The sequence below is a fragment of the Geotrypetes seraphini genome, chromosome 3, assembly GCF_902459505.1.
Source record: "Geotrypetes seraphini chromosome 3, aGeoSer1.1, whole genome shotgun sequence".
NCBI classification, from domain to species: Eukaryota; Metazoa; Chordata; class Amphibia; order Gymnophiona; family Dermophiidae; genus Geotrypetes; species Geotrypetes seraphini.
In genome coordinates, this window is record NC_047086.1 from 316,876,585 (window position 1) to 316,899,061 (window position 22,477).

Consider the following 22,477-nt stretch of genomic DNA (forward strand, 5'->3'; position numbering starts at 1 on the left):
TATCCCCCCACCCCCAACCCCCGCTACCCTCCAACCACAGCCCACCCCCCTAAGAAGCATTATCCCAGAGCCATCCCCAGTGCCCCCAGCACAGAATGAAAAAATTGGGAACAGCCCCACCTCTTCCCCCATAGGAAACTATCCCCGGAGGCATCCCCAAAAACCCAACCCCTGACAAAAAGGAATAAGGAGAGGGAAAAAACAATGTACAGCACACCCCAAAACAGAAACAACTTAAAATCCCCTACAGAGCTCTCAAAAACCCCGGGTCCCCCAAAACAAAGAAAGAATACTGGCAGATATTCAACAAAAAAGCCCACCCACCACTGGAGGAAAAACAATGCACATACGATCCCAGCTAGAAAATCAAACAACAACCAGAGATAGAAAATAAAGAAGGCTGGGATCCTTGAAACCAGTCCAGCCCTCGGCCCAACAGCAGGAAGGAGCACGGCAAAAACACCAAACCTTGCCGGTCCCCAGTCCCACCATCCTCCCCTGCTCACGCCAGCAGAGACTAGCCAGCAGAGCACCGGGAAGCGCAGAATCACAGTCTCAACCACCTAACAGCAGGCAGAAAGTCAAGAGGCAAAGACTGGTTGCAGACCGCCCCGACCATGCGGCTCAAACCACCCGGTCTGCTGCAGGGACTCCTCCATTGTCGGCCGCAGGCAGGGAATCCAAATAGCGCTGGGCCTCCGCACGATCAGGAAAGGTATGAGGCTTCCCCTCCCGCCAGACACGCAGAGACGCTGGGTAGATTAGCGCGAAGCGCACTCCTCTCCGATGGAACGCTGTGAACAGGGGCGCCATTTCTCTGCAGAGGGACGCCAAGTGGAGGGAGTAGTCATTAAACAACAGCAACTTCCGCCCCTCATATTCCAGCAAACCGGCTTTCCTGTAAGCATGAAGGATGCGTTCTTTCTCTCTCCAGTTCAGGTACCGCGCTATCGCAGCTCAGGGACGGTTGGAATCCCCCGAGCGCTGCCCCAGGCGATGAGCCCGTTCGCACAGAAAGCCCGCCGCCGGCGGCTCCAGACCCAGCCGCGTCGGAAGCCAGACTTGGAAAAAAGTATACAGATCTTGATCCGCCCGAAGCTCCGGCAGACCCACCACCCGTAAGTTATTCCGCCGCTGGCGGTTTTCTTGATCGTCTAGGTGGCTGGTTAGGGTGGCCACCTGAGCCTGCAGGGCGAGCACACTTGCCCGATCTTGTGTAACCGCGTCCTCCCCATCTGATATGAGTTGCTCCGCCGCTGCAATGCGGGTAGAGTGGGACTCGAAGCGCTCATTTATGCCCTCCAAAGCAGATTGCAGTTTATGCAAACGATCTTCCAGGGCCGCTGTTACCATGCGGGAGAGTTCTTGGGCCCATTCACCCCACTGTGCCGGAGCCGAAATGGGAGTCGGGGACGCCGCCATCTTAGACCCAGACAGGGCCGACTTCTGCTTGGGTGTCTTTGCTAATCGTACCGGCATTCCAGGTCCCAGCGACCCTGTGAGACGCCCCTCGCACACTCCCAACCGTAGCAAAAGATCCGGTGGGGGCTAAGATAGCCAGCCAGTAGTTTAAAGGGAGTTAAGCTGGTGTTAGGAGACCCGAGGTCAGAGAGCTCAAAAAAACACGTCCTCTCACTCTAGACTCATCACGTGACCCCCTTCTGGAGCATTCTTGGAAGAAAAAAAAATTGTCCCCCCAACAGTCCACTTCAGTCCATTGAACATTGTTTCTCTTCTTCCAACCCCCATGGTTCCAAATGGCATCAACCTCTAGTGTAATATCTGTAACTCACAGATGTTCGGTTGAGAGTACCTACTTCCAGTCCGAGCAGGTTTTCATTACTAAAGTACATAACACATTCTCTATTTTCATTGGCCTAACCAGTAATGGTCCAGGTTTGACTTACCATATGTACTCAAATATACAGTGGTGCCTCGCATAACGGACGCCTCGCACAGCGAACGCTGCGCACAACGAACTTTATGTCTTGATCCGTACAACGAACTTCGTTTCACACAACGAAGTCGCCCGAGCAGCATCCTTCCGCGCAGGCACTGCGCTTAACTGCCCTCTCTCCGCCTGGTTCCCTCTTGCCCCCCCGACTCCCCGACACGATCGGGGCAAAAAGGAGCCCAAGCCCTCTTGCCCCGCCGATTCCCCAACTCCCCACACAATATCGGGCCAGGAGGGAGCCCAAGTCCTCCTGGCCACGGCGACCCCCTAACCCCACCCTGCACTACATTACGGGCAGGAGGGATCCCAGGCCCTCCTGCCCTCGACGCAAACCCCCCCTCCCCCCAACGACCGCCCCCCCCAAGAACCTCCGACCGCCCCCCCAGCCGACCCGCGACCCCCCTGGCCGACCCCCACGACACCCCCAACCCCCTTCCCCGTACCTTTCTGTAGTTGGCCGGACAGACGGGAGCCAAACCCGCCTGTCCGGCAGGCAGCCAACGACGGAATGAGGCCGGATTGGCCCATCCGTTCCAAAGCTCCGCCTACTGGTGGGGCCTAAGGCGCCTGGGCCAATCAGAATAGGCCCGGGAGCCTTAGGTCCCTCCTGGGGGCGGGGCCTGAGGCACATGGGCCCAACCCGACCATGTGCCTCAGGCCCTGCCCCCAGGAGGGACCTAAGGCTCCCGGGCCTATTCTGATTGGCCCAGGCGCCTTAGGCCCCACCAGTAGGCGGAGCTTTGGGACGGATGGGCCAATCCGGCCTCATTTCGTCGATGGCTGCCTGCCGGACAGGCGGGTTTGGCTCCCGTCTGTCCGGCCAACTACAGAAAGGTACGGGGGAGGGGGTTGGGGGTGTCGTGGGGGTCGGCCAGGGGGGTCGCGGGTCGGCTGGGGGGGCGGTCGGAGGGTCTTGGGGGGGGGGGCGGTCGTTGGGGGGAGGGGGGGTTTGCGTCGAGGGCAGGAGGGCCTGGGATCCCTCCTGCCCGTAATGTAGTGCAGGGTGGGGTTAGGGGGTCGCCGTGGCCAGGAGGACTTGGGCTCCCTCCTGGCCCGATATTGTCGGGGAGTTGGGGAATCGGCGGGGCAAGAGGGCTTGAGCTCCCTCTTGCCCCGATCGTGTCGGGGAGTCGGGGGGGGGCGAGAGGGCTTGAGCTCCCTCTTGCCCCGATCGTGTCGGGGAGTCGGGGGGGCAAGAGGGCTTGAGCTCCCTCTTGCCCCGATCGTGTCGGGGAGTCGGGGGGGGCAAGAGGGCTTGAGCTCCCTCTTGCCCCGATCGTGTCGGGGAGTCGGGGGGGCAAGAGGGCTTGAGCTCCCTCTTGCCCCGATCGTGTCGGGGAGTCGGGGGGGCAAGAGGGCTTGAGCTCCCTCTTGCCCCGATCGTGTCGGGGGTGCCAGGGACCACACGGAGTCACCCACCGTACCACACGATTCGGGTAAGCGCAGGTATCGGTGGGTGGCTTATTTGCGGGGGGATGCCTTATTTTACATTTTTTTCTAAAAAGGGGGGGCTGTCTTATTTGATGGCACTGCCTTATCATCGGGGAAACACGGTAGAAAAAAAAAAAAAAATGAACAGTTAAGTCCCAGTTTTTGCCGCTGAGACTCTGCCCTCTCACTGTAAAATTAGACTCTACTTAGTCTGTCTTTAAATTTAAAAAATGTGTGTTGTTTTAAAAAACAATTATGTTTTTAGATGTATCTAAATAAAAATAATAACCAAAAATTTATCTTTTTTTATGTCATCTTAGCATATTTTATGCTACAGAACGAATTATTTTTTTTAACATGTATTGTTATGGGAAAACGCGTTTCACATAACGAACTTTTCGCATAACAAACTTGCTCCTGGAACGAATTAAGTTCGTTGTGTGAGGCACCACTGTAAACCTATTTGAATATAAACCGAGATAGAAGTTTCCCCTCCCCAAAAAGGAGGAAAACTGTTAACTCTAATATAAACGGAGGTCTGTATTCTCGCTCAACTCCCCCCCCCCCCTTGAAGACCACTGGCACTAATATTCTCCACTCCTAACACCCCCCCCCCCCTCCGAGTACCACCGGAGCTGCTATCTGCCACTCTTAACACCCCTCCCCCCACTGACTGCCACTTTACTTACCATATGCTTACCGGTGCTGAAATAGGCTGATGCCAATGTTCTATACTGGGCTGGTGCGGGGCCTTGAGCATGCTCAAGGCCTTCTGGCTTCAGCCCTCTTAGAGATTCTCATTCTAAATTCTCGGAACATAAGAATCTCGGAGAGGGCAGGAGCCAGAAGGCCATGAGCATGCGCAGATGCTCAAGGCCCCACACCGGCCCAGCATAGAACATCGGTGTCAGCCTCTTTCAGCACTGCACACCTGTGGTAAGTAAAGTGCCGGTTGGGGGGAGGGGAGGTGGATAGCAGCGCCGACTATCTTGAGTGCAGTAGGGAAGAAAGCAATGCAGATGACCTTGGGGGGGATGGGTTAGAGTGGTGGATAGCAGCATTAGTGGTACTTAGGGTAGGGAGGTTTGGAGTAGAGGATAGTAGCGCCGGTGGTCTTCAGGAGGGAGTTGAGGGGGAGGACAGCAGTGACAGTGGTCTTTGTGGTGGGAGGCTTGAATGTAAACAGAGATCCCCATTTTTGGACCAAAAATCTTGTTTTATATTCAAGTATATACACTACACTGAAAATGAGAGGAGGGTCATTTGAATTTACATTTTCTCATTCGCTCACCAGAATTCCCAAATGTCCCTACAGGCAGTCTCTCTCTTTTTTTTTTTTTTTTTTCTTCTATCTGATATTTAGCATTCATTACATTTATTATCATCTGCTGCTTAATCTCATGGGCTGCAGTGTCTTTGCACTATGGAATTCAAGCACTGTCTTCTATGAGATCATCTGTCTGCTTCTGTGTCTGTGGTATCCTATTCCATGGCTTCCGCTTGCCCTGTAGCTGTTTTCTCTGCCGAAACAAACTCAATTGTTTCCTTCCCTAGAACAGAGGTAGGCAGTTCCGGTCCTCAAGAGCCACAGGCAGGTCAGGTTTTCAGGATATCTACAATAAATATGTATGAGATGGATTTGCATGCACTCCCTCCTTGAGATGCAAATCTATCTCGTGCATATTTATTGTGGATATCCTGAAAACCTGATCTGCCTGTGGCTCTGGAGGACTGGAATTGTCTACCCCTGCCCTAGAAGCAAGCCTGTCATGTCCTACCTATGTCCCTTTTAGGGCTGGAACCTCCAGCTAATTAGCTCTGAGAGACTCGTCTCCCCCCTCCCAGATCCTTATTGTTTGCCTCATGCCCATAGGATTCTGGTATTTGTAGTTCTCCTCAGCTTGCCTGCTCTGGAGGTTCGGCTTTTGCTTCTGTTTGATAGCTGTGTTCATTAAACTAGGTTTTCATTTGGAATAAGGGGAATCAACTCGTAATAAGGCATTCTTTTTTTCAGCTCCTAGCCTTTGGAATCAACTTCCAAGTTTGATTCATACTGAAGTTAATCATAAAGCTTTTAAAAAGTTATTAAAACACATATCTTTCCAAGCCTTTGGGATTGACTCTTTTCCAAATGACCATATTCACTAGTTGAGAAGTTCTCGGGCAATTAGACTACAATATGATACTATTTTATTGATTGGATAATTTGTATGTATTGTAATGTATATCTAAGTATAGATCTTTTCTATATATTATGGAGTTCTTTTTTATTTTCTATATATTTTTATGTAAACTGCCAAGAACTATTGCTAGATTTGGCAGAATATCAAATTTTAATAAACATAAATATATTTTGGTGAATTTGTTCATGCAGGCTTTCTCAGATACTTTTATCCACACATACCCCCTCTTCTATTAAACTGCGCTAGCAGTTCGCAGCATGGGCCATTCAGCGCGGCTCACCGCACTAAAAACTGCTAGTGCAGTTTCATAGAAGAGGGGGTCAGTTTAGGAAGTTTTGAAAAAATTCATTTCTAGGCATAAACCTCTTTTTTTCCTATGTACGTAATTCACACACTCAAGTGAAAATATAAATGGATCTAATGAATTTTAAAATGCTTTTCCTCTTTGCAACTGTTCTCTCCATCTATGCTTGCCCTGTTCCTGGATTTGCTCCTACTTGTTAACTGAAGTAATTGCGCATACGGAGGCTGCAGTCTTTTGCTATGAATGAGCCTTGATTGTAAACAGCCTGTATCCAATGAAAGGAGTTCTTCCTATGACTATGCTAGACTCTGGTCACCATGTTGTGCATGCACTTGCATGTTATGTTCCAGTTCTTGGAAAAATCCTTCAGGGGTACCTCAAGGTTCCCCGCTATCACCCACTTTATTTAATATCTACATTTCATCTTTAGGACATCTATTACAAAAGTTAAACCTAAAATACTATATATATATATATGCTGATGATATCTCTATTTTAATTCCTTTGAATAATGTGACCAACAAAATTTTAGAACACATTTCCCATATCATGACTGAAATTGAACAGTGGACTATCAATTTTAAATTGAAATTAAACACAGAAAAGACAAAAATTTTCTTGGCAAGCCCAAAGGATAAAATTGCTAGAACATCATTACACCTAAATGGTCACAATTACACAATATCAAAAACCATAAAAATATTAGGAGTCGCATTAGACACCCACTTGACCATGATTGAACACACGAACTTGGTGGCAAAGAAGTGCTTTTTTGCACTATGGAAATTAAAGACCATTAAAAAAAATATTTTGACCCTTTATCTTTTAGACCAGGGGTGTCCAACCTTTTGGCTTCCCTGGGCCGCATTGGCCCAAAAAAATGTTTCTGGGGCCACACAAACGCGCAAACGCTGCAGCAAGACAGAGGAGGGAGCGGGCAACATGGTAAACACCCGGGGGCAGCAGAGGAAAACACTGCATCGCTCTTGACCGGGGCTGCACAAAATACTTCACGGGGCCGCAGGTTGGACACCTCTGTTTTAGACTACTGGTTCAATCATTGGTTCTATCCATATTGGACTACTGCAACATCATTTACTTGGGTATACCTAAAAAAAAAGTGAGAAAATTAAGAATAGTGCAGAACATGGCCATCCGCTTAATATTCAGATTGAAGAAAAGTGAACATGTTAGTTCCTACTACAAACTGCTGCACTGGTTGGTAATGGAGGCATGAATAATGTTCAAGTTCTCTTGCATTTGTTTTAAAATGACCCCTACCTATATCTTACCACATTTCGAGCTACACATCCCCACTAGGACAAGCAGAAATTGTAATCTTTTTGCCTATCCAAGGATCACTGATTGCAAATACAGGTCCTTTCTGGACAGAACTTTTAAGTTTCAAGCTAGTAAACAGCAGACCTGGCTAGGCAATTACATCAACGGAGCCAGGTTGACCTACGGCGCATTTCGGAAAGAAATTAAGACAGCACTGTTCGACAGATTTATCTCTTAATCAGATACCATTTTAAAACTAATAACACCATACTGATAACTTTGAGAAATATGTGTATTTTTACTATTTGTATTCTGTAATTCGATGACTATCCAGTGATATTTTCGCTAACTGTATTCTGTAATGCGCTGATTGTCCAGCTCTCTTCAGTGCAAACCGCCTAGAAGTCGTAAGTTGTGGCGATATAGAAAAATAAAGTTATTATTATTATTGTCCATCTTCCTGATTGTTGCAGTGTTAGGGTGCATTTCGTTGGTTAATTTAACATGCAAAAAAGTATGCACAAAATAGATCTAATGAATGCTAACCTATTGCATTGAACTCAGTTTCCAGTACACACACGTTTTATGGTTTATTTTTGAAGCAAAATGAAAATAGTATAAAATAATTAACCATTGTTTACAGACAAGTACTAGATGTGCACAGCTTTGAAACTGGGATAGATGGGAGGCAGGGATCTGCGATGCTAAGTCCAAAGCAAAAACAGCAGATCACCACACAAGCAAGGAGCACGTGGAAAGCTTTAATGCGCAAATAAATTCACTTAGCCCGATGTGGTCATGTTTCACTTCTAAGGCTGTATCAGGGGCAGCTGTTAACCAGATATAAATAAATAAAATAAATAAAAAATGTAAAATCAAACACTTAAAAACATAAACACAATTTAATAACTTACCCTCCCCCATTCATTTTATAAAACCATAGCATGATTTTTAGCGCCGACCTTGGCGGTAACAGCTCCAACACTCTTAGGGATTCTATGAGCATCTGAGCTGTTATTGCCGTGGCCGACGCTAAAAACCACGCTATAGTTTTGTAAATGGGGGGGGGGGTTAGTAAAAATAATAAATATCCAAACTATTTCAAATAATAATAAAAACTGTGGCTACTAAGATAGAAATCATACTGAATGTCAGAGTGACAAACTTGTATATAACAGTTCTCCACTTAACAGAATGGTATCATGAGGTTAATAAATAGTGACATGCACATCTATAAGGCGACTTTTATACATTGTGCACAGTGTGGCAGAATCTTAACCAAAGCTGCAAGGAGTGTCAGTGGCAGAAGCAAGGTTTGAGCCCCGACTCCCCTGGTTCTCAACCCATGCTTCAAATGCTATGGGGGAGGGGGTGGTGCAGCTCTCTAAAGTGGTGCCTAGAGGTAGGTGTCATTTATGCATGGCAGGCAGCGAGATACACTAGGTGCTGTTCTATAAAGTAGCACCTAAGTGCCATAATACCTAAATACAAGGAAGGTGGGGGGAGGGGGGTATACATGTAGGTGGGGCATTGGCAAACCCTAAGCATTTCTCCCAGTTATATGCACACTTTATAGAATAATATAAACTATGCATGCCACTTGGTGCGTGAGCATAAGCCTACCATTGGCATGGTGTAAGAGGGCATCCCTACACATAGGTGCATCAGTGCTGGCCTTAAGCCAATTTTCTATAATGGAATCTTGGTGTCAAGATGCTGTTCTAGAATTGGCCTTAAGCTCATGGCATTGGGGTATCTAGATCTGAGGTGCCAATCTATGAATATAGACTTGCTCTTCACCCCTTTGCTCTTCTCTAGAGTTCTAAAAGAAGTCTAGAAGGATGGCACTGGCAGTGAATTGAACCTGGGCCTCTTGAATGGGATGCAATAATGCTACTGCTGAATACCCTTGCCAGGTTCTAAAAGTGAGTTAAAAATTGTACCATGCACATCTCCTATCAGGCTATGTGGTGCAGCAGGAATACGAGTCATGACTTCATATATAGATCTGCAGGAAAGCCACGTAGTTATTTTCTCTGTCTCCTTTTCTTGGAGAGTTGCCCACCCATTCCTCCTTGGAGTTGCCCCCCTGACGTTAGTTTATTTTGGTCCATCAGGGTGAATGACAGCTTCTGTGGAGCCATCTGTTCCTTACAGACAAAGGGTACATAGTGTTCTAATTAAAGTAGTGTTATGGTCCCATCCAAATGCACTAAAGAAATTGGTTATCAGTATAATATCCCCATTTATTTACAACCACTGTAAGAGCTTGATTCATCAATGTCTTTTCCCACAGATATAGAATTGGTGAAAGTCCATTGAGCACAATATAATACTATACAATATAATGTCTTGTATACTGCAGTTCTCCACAAGGAGTCTATATGGTTTCTAATAAGAATTAAGTCAAGGTCTTCATGTTACATTTCTAACCCAATCTTGTGATTGTTAGGGGGAGAGGTGAAGGATAGGATGTTAGTTATAGAGAAAAGAGATTTGTCTTGAGTTTCTTCCTGAAGTCAAGGAAATTGAGTATGGTCATTAAGTAGAATATCCTTTCTTATGAATATTCAAATCCAAGCTAAAAGTGTATGTTTTGAGGATATTTCCCAGGCTTTTCTCCTGTATCTGTGGAGAAAATAGGAATGGGATCCTTTCTATGGCTACAATCAAAGTTGCTTACATATTATACATAAGTACTTATTTTGTACCTGGGGTAATGGAAGGTTAAGTGACTTGCCCTGAGTTTCAAGGAGCGACAGTGGGAATTGAACTTGGTTTTCCTGGTTCTAAGATCACTATATCAACCCTTAAGGCTACTCCACAGAGCAGGCCCTGGTGGATTTTCAAGTAAAAGAGTATGTGTCATCCCATACGGACTGCTGAGTTGCAGGCTTATTTTGGCCCTAACACCATGGCAGGAGTGGACTGACCCTCTCCCTCATCCTCCTCCACTGGCTCTGGTTCCAGCACCCCACCCTCTAATGTCTACCTTAAAGCATTTCTATGTCCAAGTTATTGGCAGTGGTTCATATACTGTCTACTGCCAATGTGTTCTCTGCTGTGAACCCCCTTCTGACCCAACTTCCTGCTTCCACAAGGACAAGACACAGCAGAGGGCCTGTACAGACCATGACCAAATGACTTGGCCAGAGAAATGTTTTAAGAGAAGCCGAGGAGTGTAGCAAGATGGAAAGATAATTTGATCAGTGACTGAGCTGGAGGGAGTAAAGAAAGATGGAAAAAGAGAGAGGGGAGGCATAGAGAAATACAGACTGGGTTGGTGGGAGGTATGTCTGTGGAACAGAGCACCAAAAGGTTATTGGGGGGGAAAGGGAAACAGTGAGAGAAGAGAGCAAAAGAATATATGCTTGGGAGAGAGAGATCTGGAATGGAGAACAAGACCGAGTATATGGTAATCAAGCAAGAGAATAAAAAATCTGCGTTGGGGGACAATGCGAAGAAAGAGAAACTATATTGAAATTACTTAAATATGAATGACCTGGAAATTGGCACAACAAGCGAGGTGATTAAATTTGCAGACAATACTAAGTTATTCAGAGTAGTGAAGACGCAGGAGGATTGTGAAGATCTGCAACGTGACATAAACACGCTTGAGAAATGGGCCGCAACATGGCAAATGAGGTTCAATGTGGATAAGTGTAAGGTGATGCATGTTGGTAACAAAAATCTTATACACGAATACAGGATATCCGGGGTGGTACTTGGAGAGACCCCCAGGAAAGAGACTTGGGAGTACTGGTCAACAAGTCGATGAAGCTGTCCGCACAATGTATGGCGGTGGTGAAAAGGGTGAACAGAATGCTAGGAATGATTAAGAAAGGGATCACGAACAGATCGGAGAAGGTTATCATGCCGCAGTACCGGGCCATGGTATGCCCTCATCTGGAATACTGCGCACAGCACTGGTCGCTGTACATGAAGAAGGACACGGTACTACTCGAAAGGGTCCAGAGAAAAGTGACTAAAATGGTTAAGGGGCTAGAGGAGTTGCCGTACAGCGAGAGATTAGAGAAAATGGGCCTCTTCTTCCTTGAAAAGAGGAGACTGAGAGGGGGCATGATTGAAACATTCAAGATACTGAAGGGAATAGACTTAGTAGATAAAGACAGGTAGGGAGAACGAGAGGGGATAAACTTAAAAGGGGATAGATTCCATACAAACGTAAGGAAGTTCTTCTTCACCCAGAGAGTGGTGGAAAGCTGGAACGCTCTTCTGGAGGCTGTTATAGGGGAAAACACTCTCCAGGGATTCAAGACAAAGTTAGACAATAGAAAATGACACGGGGGGACCGTTTACCGCAGTAAACCGCGGGTCACCGCAGTAAATCCGCAGGAATGGAGACATTTGCAACTGGTTTACCGCAGGAATGGGGACAAGACCTTTCACCGCCCCACGGGAATGGGAACAAGACCTTTTACCACCCCTTGGGAGCGGTGAAAAGTCTTACTCCTGTGGTAAAAAAAATTGTGCCCGTGTCAGACTAGGCATCTTCTCCCCAGCTCCTCTTGTGCCTATTTTACCTTCAGGAGCCAGCCATGTCACAATGAAGACAGAAGGAACCTAAAACCAAAGCCTGAGACCAAAGCCTGCAATGTGATTTGAAGAATAAAATTACCAGCTAACAAAAGGAAAAAAAATAAATGTATTTTATATTTTGTGATTAGAATATTTCAGATTTGAAATATGTATCCTGCTAGAGCTGGTATTAGACATAACTGGGGACCGCAAAGTCCAGGCTGTGCTTCTTTAGCTTTCAGCTGGCTTAGGGCTCTCTCTCTGACCAGGGGGGCAGTTGCCCTAGTTGCACTCCCCTAACATTATTCTTGCCATGTGTGACCAAAGTATTCTGTTAGCTTGATTTTTCTGTAGTAATTTGGTTTGTTCAGTTTTCACAATAGTGAAGGGGATATTTGTGAAAGGGAGGATAGATGGGTTTTGTTGATCCTTTCTCTGTATTTGTGTTTATAAAATGACAATTGTACAGAATATTGTCTCTCTTTATACTTTAATAAAATAAGTTCAGTATAAAATTGTAACTATTCGAGGCTTATGCGAATGGGATCTGACAGTTTGCAGGGCGGGGACAGGGACTAAGCTCGGAGGAACAGGGCAGGGATGAGGACTGAGCTCGCGGGGACAGAGCAAGGATGGGGACTGAGCTTGCGTGGACAGGGCAGGGACAGGTACGAGCTCACAGGGATGGGGCAGGAACGGTACGCAGGTAGAGCTGGTCTCAGTTAGGGCACTGGTATTTGTCCTAGGGGCCGCCGTGGGAGCGGACTGCTGGGCACGATTGACCACTGGTCTGATCCAGCAGCAGCAATTCTTATGTTCTTATGTTAATTTTTAAAAAGCCACACAGAACACAAGACATGAAACATGATGTACATGCTTCAAGGTAAAATAACATTATTCGCCGACGACGCCAAACTATGCAATATAGTAAGCAATTGCAATTTGCCCAATAGTATGACGCAGGACCTGCTTTTGTTGGAAAATTGGTCCTCGACCTGGCAGCTGGGCTTCAACGCTAAGAAATGTAAGGTCATGCACCTCGGCGGCAGAAATCCATGCAGAACATACATCTTGATGGGTGAAACCTCGGCTAGATCATCAACAGAACGAGATTTAGGAGTGATCATTAATGCAGACATGAAAACTGCCAATCAAGTGGAAAAGGCGTCATCTAAGGCAAGACAGATGTTGGGTTGTATCCGTAGAAATTTTGTCAGCCGGAAGCCTGAAGTCATAATGCCATTGTACAGAGCCATGGTGAGACCTCATCTAGAATATTGTGTGCAATTCTGGAGGCCACATTACCGTAAAGATGTACTGAGAGTCGAGTCGGTTCGACGGATGGCCACCAAGATGGTCTCGGGACTCAAGGATCTCTCGTACCAAGAGAGGCTGAACGAATTGCGGCTATACTCTCTCGAGGAGCGTAGGGAGAGGGGAGACATGATTGAGACGTTTAAATATATCACTGGACGTATAGAAGTGGAAGAGGATATTTTCTGTCTTAAAGGACCCACGACCACTAGAGGGCATCTGCTAAAAATCAGAGGTGGTAAATTTCATGGTGACACCAGGAAGTATTTCTTCACTGAAAGAGTGATTGACCATTGGAACGGGCTTCCGTTGCAGGTGATAAAGGCCAACAGTGTGCCGGATTTTAAGAGTAAATGGAATGCCCATGTGGGATCCCTAAGAGGGTCGAGTTAAGGTGTAGGGTCGTTAGGAGTGGGATCTCTAGGAAAATAAGCCTAGGTGGGTGGGTCTGTTAGGTGGGCAGACTTGGTGGGCCCTTTTCTGCTGTCATTTTCTATGTTTCTATGTAGTTTGTGGTCCCTAAATTTCAGACAGCTGAGGTTTCTGGACCTCCACTCAGAACATTTGAGTAGCCCTGGTCCATACACTGACCTAAGTCTGAATGACTCCCACCAGTTGATATTTAAAACAATTTAACCGGCCAGAAACAGCCACTAACTAGTTAATTTACTTGTTTGTAGCTTTTTGCTCATTTTCAGTGGTACTTAACTGCTGAAAATGACAGGTTAGTGCCAAAATTCAAAAGCGGCTAACTTATGGGTGATCCAGGGTTATAGGTGGGTTAAGTGCCAATATTCAGCACCTCAGCATATAAGTAAACCGCTTAAATTCAGGCTGCGTAAATAATGATCATATCTTTAAGTGGTTTGGGTTATGCAGTCAAGGGCTGTATATTGGGTTAACCACTCAAAAAAAAAAAAAAAGAAAAGGTAAAGAGGATATTCAAAGACAAAACCCAGAGAATAACAACAACAGTGGGCAGCAAAATGCTCACTGCCACCGGCTGAATATTAGGGGGTGGAGGGGAACATGTTTGCTAAACATGGTGTCTTTTGTACGAGTAAAATGTCTAAAAGGATGCACAGTAATGCACATGTAGGTTATAACACAGCTAGTGGGAACAGCCCTTTTCACAAAGCGGCATACCCTGAAAACAAGAGTAGTATTGCATGAGGTTTTGCCAGTGTAAATGCTGGTCTTAGAACCAGCAATAACATAACCCCCTAACACCAGTCATAAATTTTTTTTTCTTTGTTTGTGTGTGTGTAGATCATCAGATGGCTCATGAGTTGATATTCAGTGTCCTCATACATAAGGTCAATATCGATTTAAATTTTCTAAAAAATTTTCACAATTTTTCACACTTCTTCATCTTCAAATGTGTAACATATTTTGATGGCAAGTGCAGTTTATGGCCACCTCTCCCAACATGAATTCACATTTCAATACACTTCTTAAGGGTCGAGCACCATTGATTAAAAAATATCACTTCATACTTCCGTGGCTCTTTCCTGTTCCTGGAGGGCTCGGCATTTAAAATAAGATTTGTAGAACCTGGTTTGCATCCACTACATTGGCTACCCCTCTGCTCTGCAAGGATGTCGGTATAGCCATTTTTAAAAAATGCTGCCAGACATCCTTGTCCCTGTTTTTAATGGCGTTCTTAATATGGGCATTTCAATTTGTAAAATGCTGTTCATGTTGGATGTTCTTATGTATTCTTGAACAGGAAACCCCAATGTATTTCCTTTTTGAAAATGTCTGAGAATTTAACTTTTTTTTTTTTTCAGTTGTTATGGGTAAGACGCCCTTTCAAAAATTGCTCTCTACAAGTTTTGTTTCATTAAGTTGCCACCAATTTTCTGTCTTCTTTTATTGTACTGCGTCTGAATTACTATTATTTTTTGTTTTCTGTTTGTAGCTATGCCCCATGGTGTCCAGCATGTCAGCAGATTGAGTCAGACTGGAAGAATTTTGCCGAAAGTAGCAAAACTCTGGAAATTAATGTTGGAAAGGTGGATGTTGCTGAAGAACCAGGTACTCTCCCATGGAAAAAGGAGTCCATGTAAACTGTTTTGTTTTTTTTTTAAATGGAGAAATTATGTGGATAATGAATCATGGAATTATTTCCAGTCCCTCTCTGCATCTGTTTTGTATCCCTATCCCTTGTGTCTGTATGTGCTAGACCTGAAGGTGAGATGAGAGGTGGTCTGAACGGCACAGGTCTCAAATTTTTGGTAGGTTTGTAAAGATCAATTATTAGATATCACTGAACTGTTTTAAAAAAAAATGGCTTTTACATTTTAACAGTATACCACAATACCCGAAACAGGGAGAGAAAAAAATCGTGGTCGCCACGAGGACAAGACCATTCATTGCCTCGTGGAGCGTTGAATGGTCTTGCCTCCACAGTGAAGTAAGGGAAGGTGCATGGTCACAGATCACGCAGTCCAGCAGCCCCCTCCCACCTGATCGCTGCGTCCCGCCATCTCCCTCCCTCCCTTTACATTATGTGGCAAATTTAATTTTTCTTTTCCCAGCAGCACATTTTCAATAAGTTGCACGCGCACGGCTGCTTGAGCTGAATCTTCTCCTCTGACACAATTGGAAACATTGTTTTGCTATGCAAGGAGCAGGAATGGATATTCTGTTTAAGATCTAAAGAACCTCACGGACTTAACTTAAAAATTGAATGGCATTTGTTTTTTTAAAACGATCGAACAGGAACCTGGACTAGTTTCAGAGTTTCAAAGATTATAATGACATTTTACTATCACAGGAAGGTGAGCGTGTGTCTGATTGATTTTCCACATAAAGAATTCTTTAAGATTATCAATTATTATGCCTGCCGATTTGAACAGATATGTTTAGTAAAATTTATTAATAAGAATAAGTTACCGTATTTTCATGCATATAACGCGCGCGTTATACACGATTTTACAAACCGAGCATAACCATGCGCATTATATGCGTGAGCGCGTTGTACAATTTTTTTTTTTTTTTTACATAGTTCCCCCCCCCCCACCCGGACATCCGATTCATCCCCCAGCCCTGAAAGCCTGATGCCCCACCCTGAAGGACCGCTCGCACCCCACCCTGAAGGACCGCTCACACCCCCCCCCCGACGTCCGATTCATCCCCCAGCCCACCCCCCACACGGAGAAGCAGCCTACCGTTGGTTCCCGATGCCAGTGAGCCCTGCTGCTTCCTCTGCCGGCGGTCCCGCCCCTTCTCTGAGCCCTGCGCTGCTTCCTCTGCCGCGGTCCAGCCCTGCTAAGTCCTGCAGTTGGCGGTGAGCCCAGATATTCGATGCTGGGCCGTTTCCAGTGTTAACTTAGCCAGCTAAGTCAATATTCAGTGTTGGCTGGTTAAGTTAAGAGGCCAAAGAGATGCTATTTACAGGGCCCAATTTGGCCGCTAAACTTAGCCATCCAGCACTTAAATATTTATAGCTAGCTGACTAAGTCACGTTACATAGCCCGCTAGCGGCTGTGAATATTCAACTGAGATAACCAGCTATCTCCCATTCAATATTAGTGGTTAGCCGGCCAATGCTATTTAATAGTCCGGCCTGAGCTGTTCCTGGCCGATTTAAATAGTACTGAATATCGGGGGTGGGGGAGAAGGAAAGGATGATTAGCTTTTCTGCCTCGCTAGATTACCTTGGACCCGGTGGTAATTTTCTCACATGGTGCTCCTTTAAAATCTCGGAGAGAGTGAGACTACAAGGCCTTGAGCATGCGCAGATGCTCAAGGCCCAGCAAAAGGAAGACGGCAGATCTTCGGGCACCGACATGTCCTGTGCTTTGGTGCCGGTGCCATATGGGGGTAAGCCATTGTGTTTGGGTGTGTGGGGGATGCCAAATTGCATGAGGGGAGGGGTGGTGCGAGCGGGGGGGATGCTGGATCGCGGGGGGTGGGGCGCTCGTAAATCGAGTCAAGCTCGGTTTCCGAGGCGCCAATTTTGCGAATGTTTTGCTCGTCTTGCAAAACACTCGCAAACAGTACGCTCGTAAACCGAGGTTTGACTGTATCTTGATCCTTTAAATATAATTAAACATATACAGGGATATTGTAGAAAATATTTTGCCCCCAGCTTTAGTACTTGAGAGTGTAACAACAAAAATTGTTGTCTCTTCTTTTGGTTCATGTTGGAGGAAAATGTAGTAATCTGCTTTGTGGTGTTTTTACCCATGGTTGTGCTTATTTTACTTGATGTGGTGTTCTTGTTTTTAAATCTAGGTTTGAGTGGCCGCTTCTTTGTCACCACACTCCCTACAATTTTCCAGTAAGTCTGTCTTGAAAATGAAGTTGTTTGTTCTCATTTTGTGTGCTAAAATAAGGGGCCTGAATCAGTTTTGGTAGTATATGTGGCCCACAAATCACGTCTAAGATCAGTGTTTCCAAACTTTATCCAATCTGCCCCTATTTTAACACTTAGAATTTGCCTGAGCCTGGTAATGATGAAAACTATATATCAAACCTCGATATTTTTCCTTCCCTCAAAAAGTTCATTTTCCCTTAATTCATTCAAAGGATGAAGACAGCAGTACTGATGGCAATAGTCAGCACAGGACCATGTAACTGCTGTCACTTCTACCTGCTGCTGCCTTTATACTTTACATAAATGAGGGAAGGTAAAGGAAATGAGAGAGCAGGGAACTGGATAGCAGATACCTTGTTTTTATTATCTGGGGTCATGTCATTTTTTTTTGTATTAAAATGGAGTCAGATTGGATAAAAGTTGGCAACACAGCTCTAAGGGACCATGAACAAAAATAAAGGTTAATAAATGGGAAAAAATGGTGATGGGCAATAACAATAAAATAAGTAATAATTTCTTGGTTAGCTTTTGGATCAGAACACGAGTGGATGATGTCATCGGAAAATATTAGATTATAAAAGTATTCCAATGACAGTTTGAAAAGGAAAAATGAGGGTCTGGAGCATTGACTGATGATCAGAAGGTGATAGGAAGTAGAATTTTTGACTGAGAGGGGCATTAAAAAAAATGAAAAACACAAAACTCCAGTCTCATTCATTTCATCCAAAACAAATCATCTCACAGCTATTTTAGAATAGCAGAAACACTGGTGTTTGCTGTTTGAAAATATGTGAGAAGGATGGTCTTGCACTGAAAAGTCCAAAATGCCAAAAAAGTAAGTACAAAAACCATCTGTCTGGCATCATTTGTACAAAAATGGCCACAAAGACGTCCCTTCAGAGCAGAGGGGCAACCTACTGACGTGGACTTAAAAAAATGGCACCTAGGCAATTCCTACCATAACTCCCTTATGCATTGTGAGCCCTCTAGGCACAGGAAAAAAAACCCAACCCCTACTGTATCTACCGTATTTTCACTCTATAACATTCACCTGACCATAAGATGCACCTAGTGTAGAGGAGGAAAAACTAAGACAAAAAAAAATTCTGAACCAAATGGTGAATCCTATCCCACCGCCTTGCCCTGTACCCTATTCCCCTTCTGGTGGTCTAGTGGTAGGTCAGGACAGAGCACTGGGTAGGCCTAGTGGTAGGTGGGTAGGCAGGTAGACAGCCCCCTCCCCCCCCGGTACCTTTTTTAATTCTGTTGGTCCAGTGCTGGTAGGCAGGTCTAGTGGTAGGCAGTCTTTCCCTCCCCCCCCCCACGGCGATTACCTTTTTAAAAATTCTGTCAGTCCAGCGCTGCATTGGCAGGAGCTTTCCGCATTTCTTCCCCTCCCTCACTGGATGGCTGCCTCCTCCTTTTGCGACAGAGCGGTGCACAAGGCAGGCACAAGCTTTTCACGCTCCTGCCTTTTCCCGCGCTGCTCCCTGAATGGCTGCCATCAGTTCTCGCGACTCGTGCAAAAGGAGGAGGCAGCCGTCCAGTGAGGAAGGGGAAGGAGCCCAGAAAGCTCCTGCCGATACAGCACTAGACTGCTGGAATTTTTTAAAAAAAGGTACCGGAGGAAGAGGGAGTTATATTCGCTCCATAAGATGCACCTTCATTTCCACCCACTTTGGGGAAGAAAGTGTGTCTTATGAAGCAAAAAATACGGTAATTCTGTAGTATAATAGCTTTAAAGCCTGCAGGTGTCTCCTATAGGTGGGTACAGTAGATATTTGTTGTGTTTGGAGGGCTTACAATTTAAAATAAGCCAGATGCTAAAAGCTAGGATTAATTTACACTGATATCAGATTAAAAATTGTAGTGCCAATCAGGATATCACCTCTGTGGGGAAACACTTCAACAAACCAGAACATTGCATCAATGATTTTATGGTGAGAATACCAAAAAGAAATTTTAAAACAGTCGGGGAATGTAAGCTAATCAAACAATACGCTAAAAAAGGTATTACTTTTTATTCTTTTTGTTTTATTGCTTTTAATTCTATATATTATTACAAAAAAAACCCCCAAAACTAGTTATAGTGGGATTTGGACCTGGATTCCCTTGTGTACAGTCTACTGCACTGCCCACAAACTACATCTGGAATCTGCATACTGCTGTGTTGGGTATACCCATAATAGCTAATGCTGTCATAGTACCTGGTATCCCATTTCAATATCACTTCTTAAAGGGAGAAAGGGAATGGGGCCTTATATACTGCCTTTTTGTGGCTTTGGCATTTCAAAGCTGACAGTCAAAGCAGTGGGCACTGGATTAGGTGACTTGCCCAAGGTCACAAGGAGCTGCACTGGGGTTTGATCTCAGAACCTCTAGGTGCAGAGGCAGCAGCACAACCAGTGCCTCAAAAGTGATAGGAAGGGCACAGCATCAGCTGGGGCATTATGCAGGGGTCTTGTCTTAATCCCTCCAGTGGTCAGCTGGTTAATCAGAGCAACTTGCTACTTGGACATGAATGAAGCAAGTTTCAATACAAATATCCTCCTTTTTTGACTTGGACATATCTTCCTGTTCCATTATCACTGGAAAAAGTCCTAATGTTGGGCCCATCCTAGTCCTGGCCAAAATACACTTCCAAGATGTCCCCTTGCTATTTGTATGAACTGCAGTGAAACATGTCCTCCTTTTCTTTTGGCTATTTAAAAATTGGCATTTGGACATTTTTGGCAAGTGGACATTTTTTGACTGTTTTGGAGATGCCCTTGTACTTTGAAAAATAAGTTAGTCAAAATAGAGAGGGAGTCAAAGTACAAAAAACCAAGATAAAAAAAAAAAAAAAAAAGCCCAAGGGGCCTTCAGGTTCAGTCTAACTTCCATTTATTGAAGGACCCAACATGGTCCATTTTTTGGTGTATCCTCCTGCATCAAGGGTCATTCAACGTAATCTATACAAATAACAATGGAAAGATAGCCAAATGGATAACACCAAATATTGACAAGCTCAACAATCAGTATCCAAGGTATAGCAAGAGTAAAGTTAGGTTACAAAACAACTACATTGGTCAGGTGTGTTAGGAATGATTTTGGGAAAGCCATTATTTTCACATATTTATCCATGGAATGTACAGATTTAAAGGCCTATGATTGGATTGACTTCTGAAGTACCGTATTTTCACGCAGATAACGCGCACCCGTGTATAACGCGCACACGGGTATAGCGCGCAGAAACCACGATATTATGTATAAAAACTTTTGTATACCGCGCTCACGGGTATAACGCGCATGCTGCCCGACTGTCCTTTCGCCCGCCCCGACTTTCCTCTGGCCACCCCGACTGTCCTTTCGCCCGCCCCGACTCTCCTCTGGCCACCCCGATTCTCCTTTCGCCCTCCCCGACTCTCTGTTTACCCGCCCTGCCCTGCCCGCCCCCCCCCCCCCGGCAGGACCACTCGCACCCCCACCCCGAAGGACCGCCGACTCCCCGACAATATCGGGCCAGGAGGGAGCCCAAACCCTCCTGGCCACGGCGACCCCCTACCCCCACCCCGCACTACATTACGGGCAGGAGGGATCCCAGGTTCTCCTGCCCTCGACGCAAACCCCCCTCCCTCCAACGACCGCCCCCCCCCCAAGAACCTCCGACCGCCCCCTCATAAATGCTTTTATTAGAAGCTTATGGCTTGCCCACTAAATATCCTCCCTTCTGGAAGACACAGCGGAGAGTCTAATAAGAGCCCACGAGATACAAAAGTTTTTCTACATAGTTCCCACCCCGCCCGACGCCCGATTCCCCCCCCCCCAGCAGGACCGCTCGCACCCTCACCCTGAACGACCGCTCGCACGCGCTCCCACCCGCACCCGCGATCGGAGCAAGAGGGAGCCCAAGCCCTCTTGCCCGACCGACTCCCCGACAATATCGGGCCAGGAGGGAGCCCAAACCCTCCTGGCCACGGCGACCCCCTACCCCCACCCCGCACTACATTACGGGCAGGAGGGATCCCAGGCCCTCCTGCCCTCGACGCAAACCCCCCCTCCCTCCAACGACCGCCCCCCCCAAGAACCTCCGACCGCCCCCCCAGCCGACCCGCGCCCCCCCTGGCCGACCCCCACGACCCCCCCCCCCCCCTTCCCCGTACCTTTGGTAGTTGGCCGGACAGACGGGAGCCAAACCCGCCTGTCCGGCAGGCAGCCAACGACGGAATGAGGCCGGATTGGCCCATCCGTCCCAAAGCTCCGCCTACTGGTGTGGCCTAAGGCGCGTGGGCCAATCAGAATAGGCCCTGGAGCCTTAGGTCCCACCTGGGGGCGCGGCCTGAGGCACATGGGTTGGGCCCATGTGCCTCAGGCCGCGCCCCCTGGTGGGACCTAAGGCTCCAGGGCCTATTCTGATTGGCCCACGCGCCTTAGGCCCCACCAGTAGGCGGAGCTTTGGGACGGATGGGCCAATCCGGCCTCATTCCGTCATTGGCTGCCTGCCGGACAGGCGGGTTTGGCTCCCGTCTGTCCGGCCAACTACCAAAGGTACGGGGAAGGGGGGGGGGGGTGTCGTGGGGGTCGGCCAGGGGGGTCGCAGGTCGGCTGGGGGGGGCGGTCGGAGGTTCATGGGGGGGGCGGTCGTTGGAGGGAGGGGGGGTTTGCGTCGAGGGCAGGAGGGCCTGGGATCCCTCCTGCCCGTAATGTAGTGCGGGGTGGGGGTAGGGGGTCGCCGTGGCCAGGAGGGTTTGGGCTCCCTCCTGGCCCGATATTGTCGGGGAGTCGGCCGGGCAAGAGGGCTTGGGCTCCCTCTTGCTCCGATCGCGGGTGCGGGTGGGAGCGCGTGCGAGCGGTCGTTCGGGGTGGGGGTGCGAGCGGTCCTGCTGGGGGGGGTGAATCGGGCGTCGGGCGGGGTGGGAACTATGTAGAAAAACTTTTGTATACCGCGCTCACGCGTATAACGCGCGAGGGGTTTGCGCGGTAGGTAAAAACGTGTATAACGCGCGCGTTATATGCGTGAAAATACGGTATATGCATTTCCTATTTTGTGATGGAAATTTGTACTTCAAAACAATTGCTCTATCAATATTTTACACCTGCTTTGGAACATACAAAACTGTCTGTTGCTAATTACCTGTTTGGAATTGGGGTTTGGAAGATTGATTGGG

The 22,477-nt window shown here is 46.7% G+C and overlaps 1 protein-coding gene across 1 annotated transcript in view; it reads left to right on the top strand.

The window, feature by feature from the left end:
• TMX4 (thioredoxin related transmembrane protein 4) overlaps window positions 1–22,477 on the top strand; it is a 107,143-nt gene that overhangs the window by 33,980 nt on the left and 50,686 nt on the right. Inside the window, exons 2-3 of the mRNA XM_033935689.1 lie at window positions 14,928–15,043; window positions 17,249–17,294. Coding sequence (XP_033791580.1) covers window positions 14,928–15,043; window positions 17,249–17,294 — 162 coding nt within the window. The remainder of the gene's footprint in view (window positions 1–14,927; window positions 15,044–17,248; window positions 17,295–22,477) is intronic.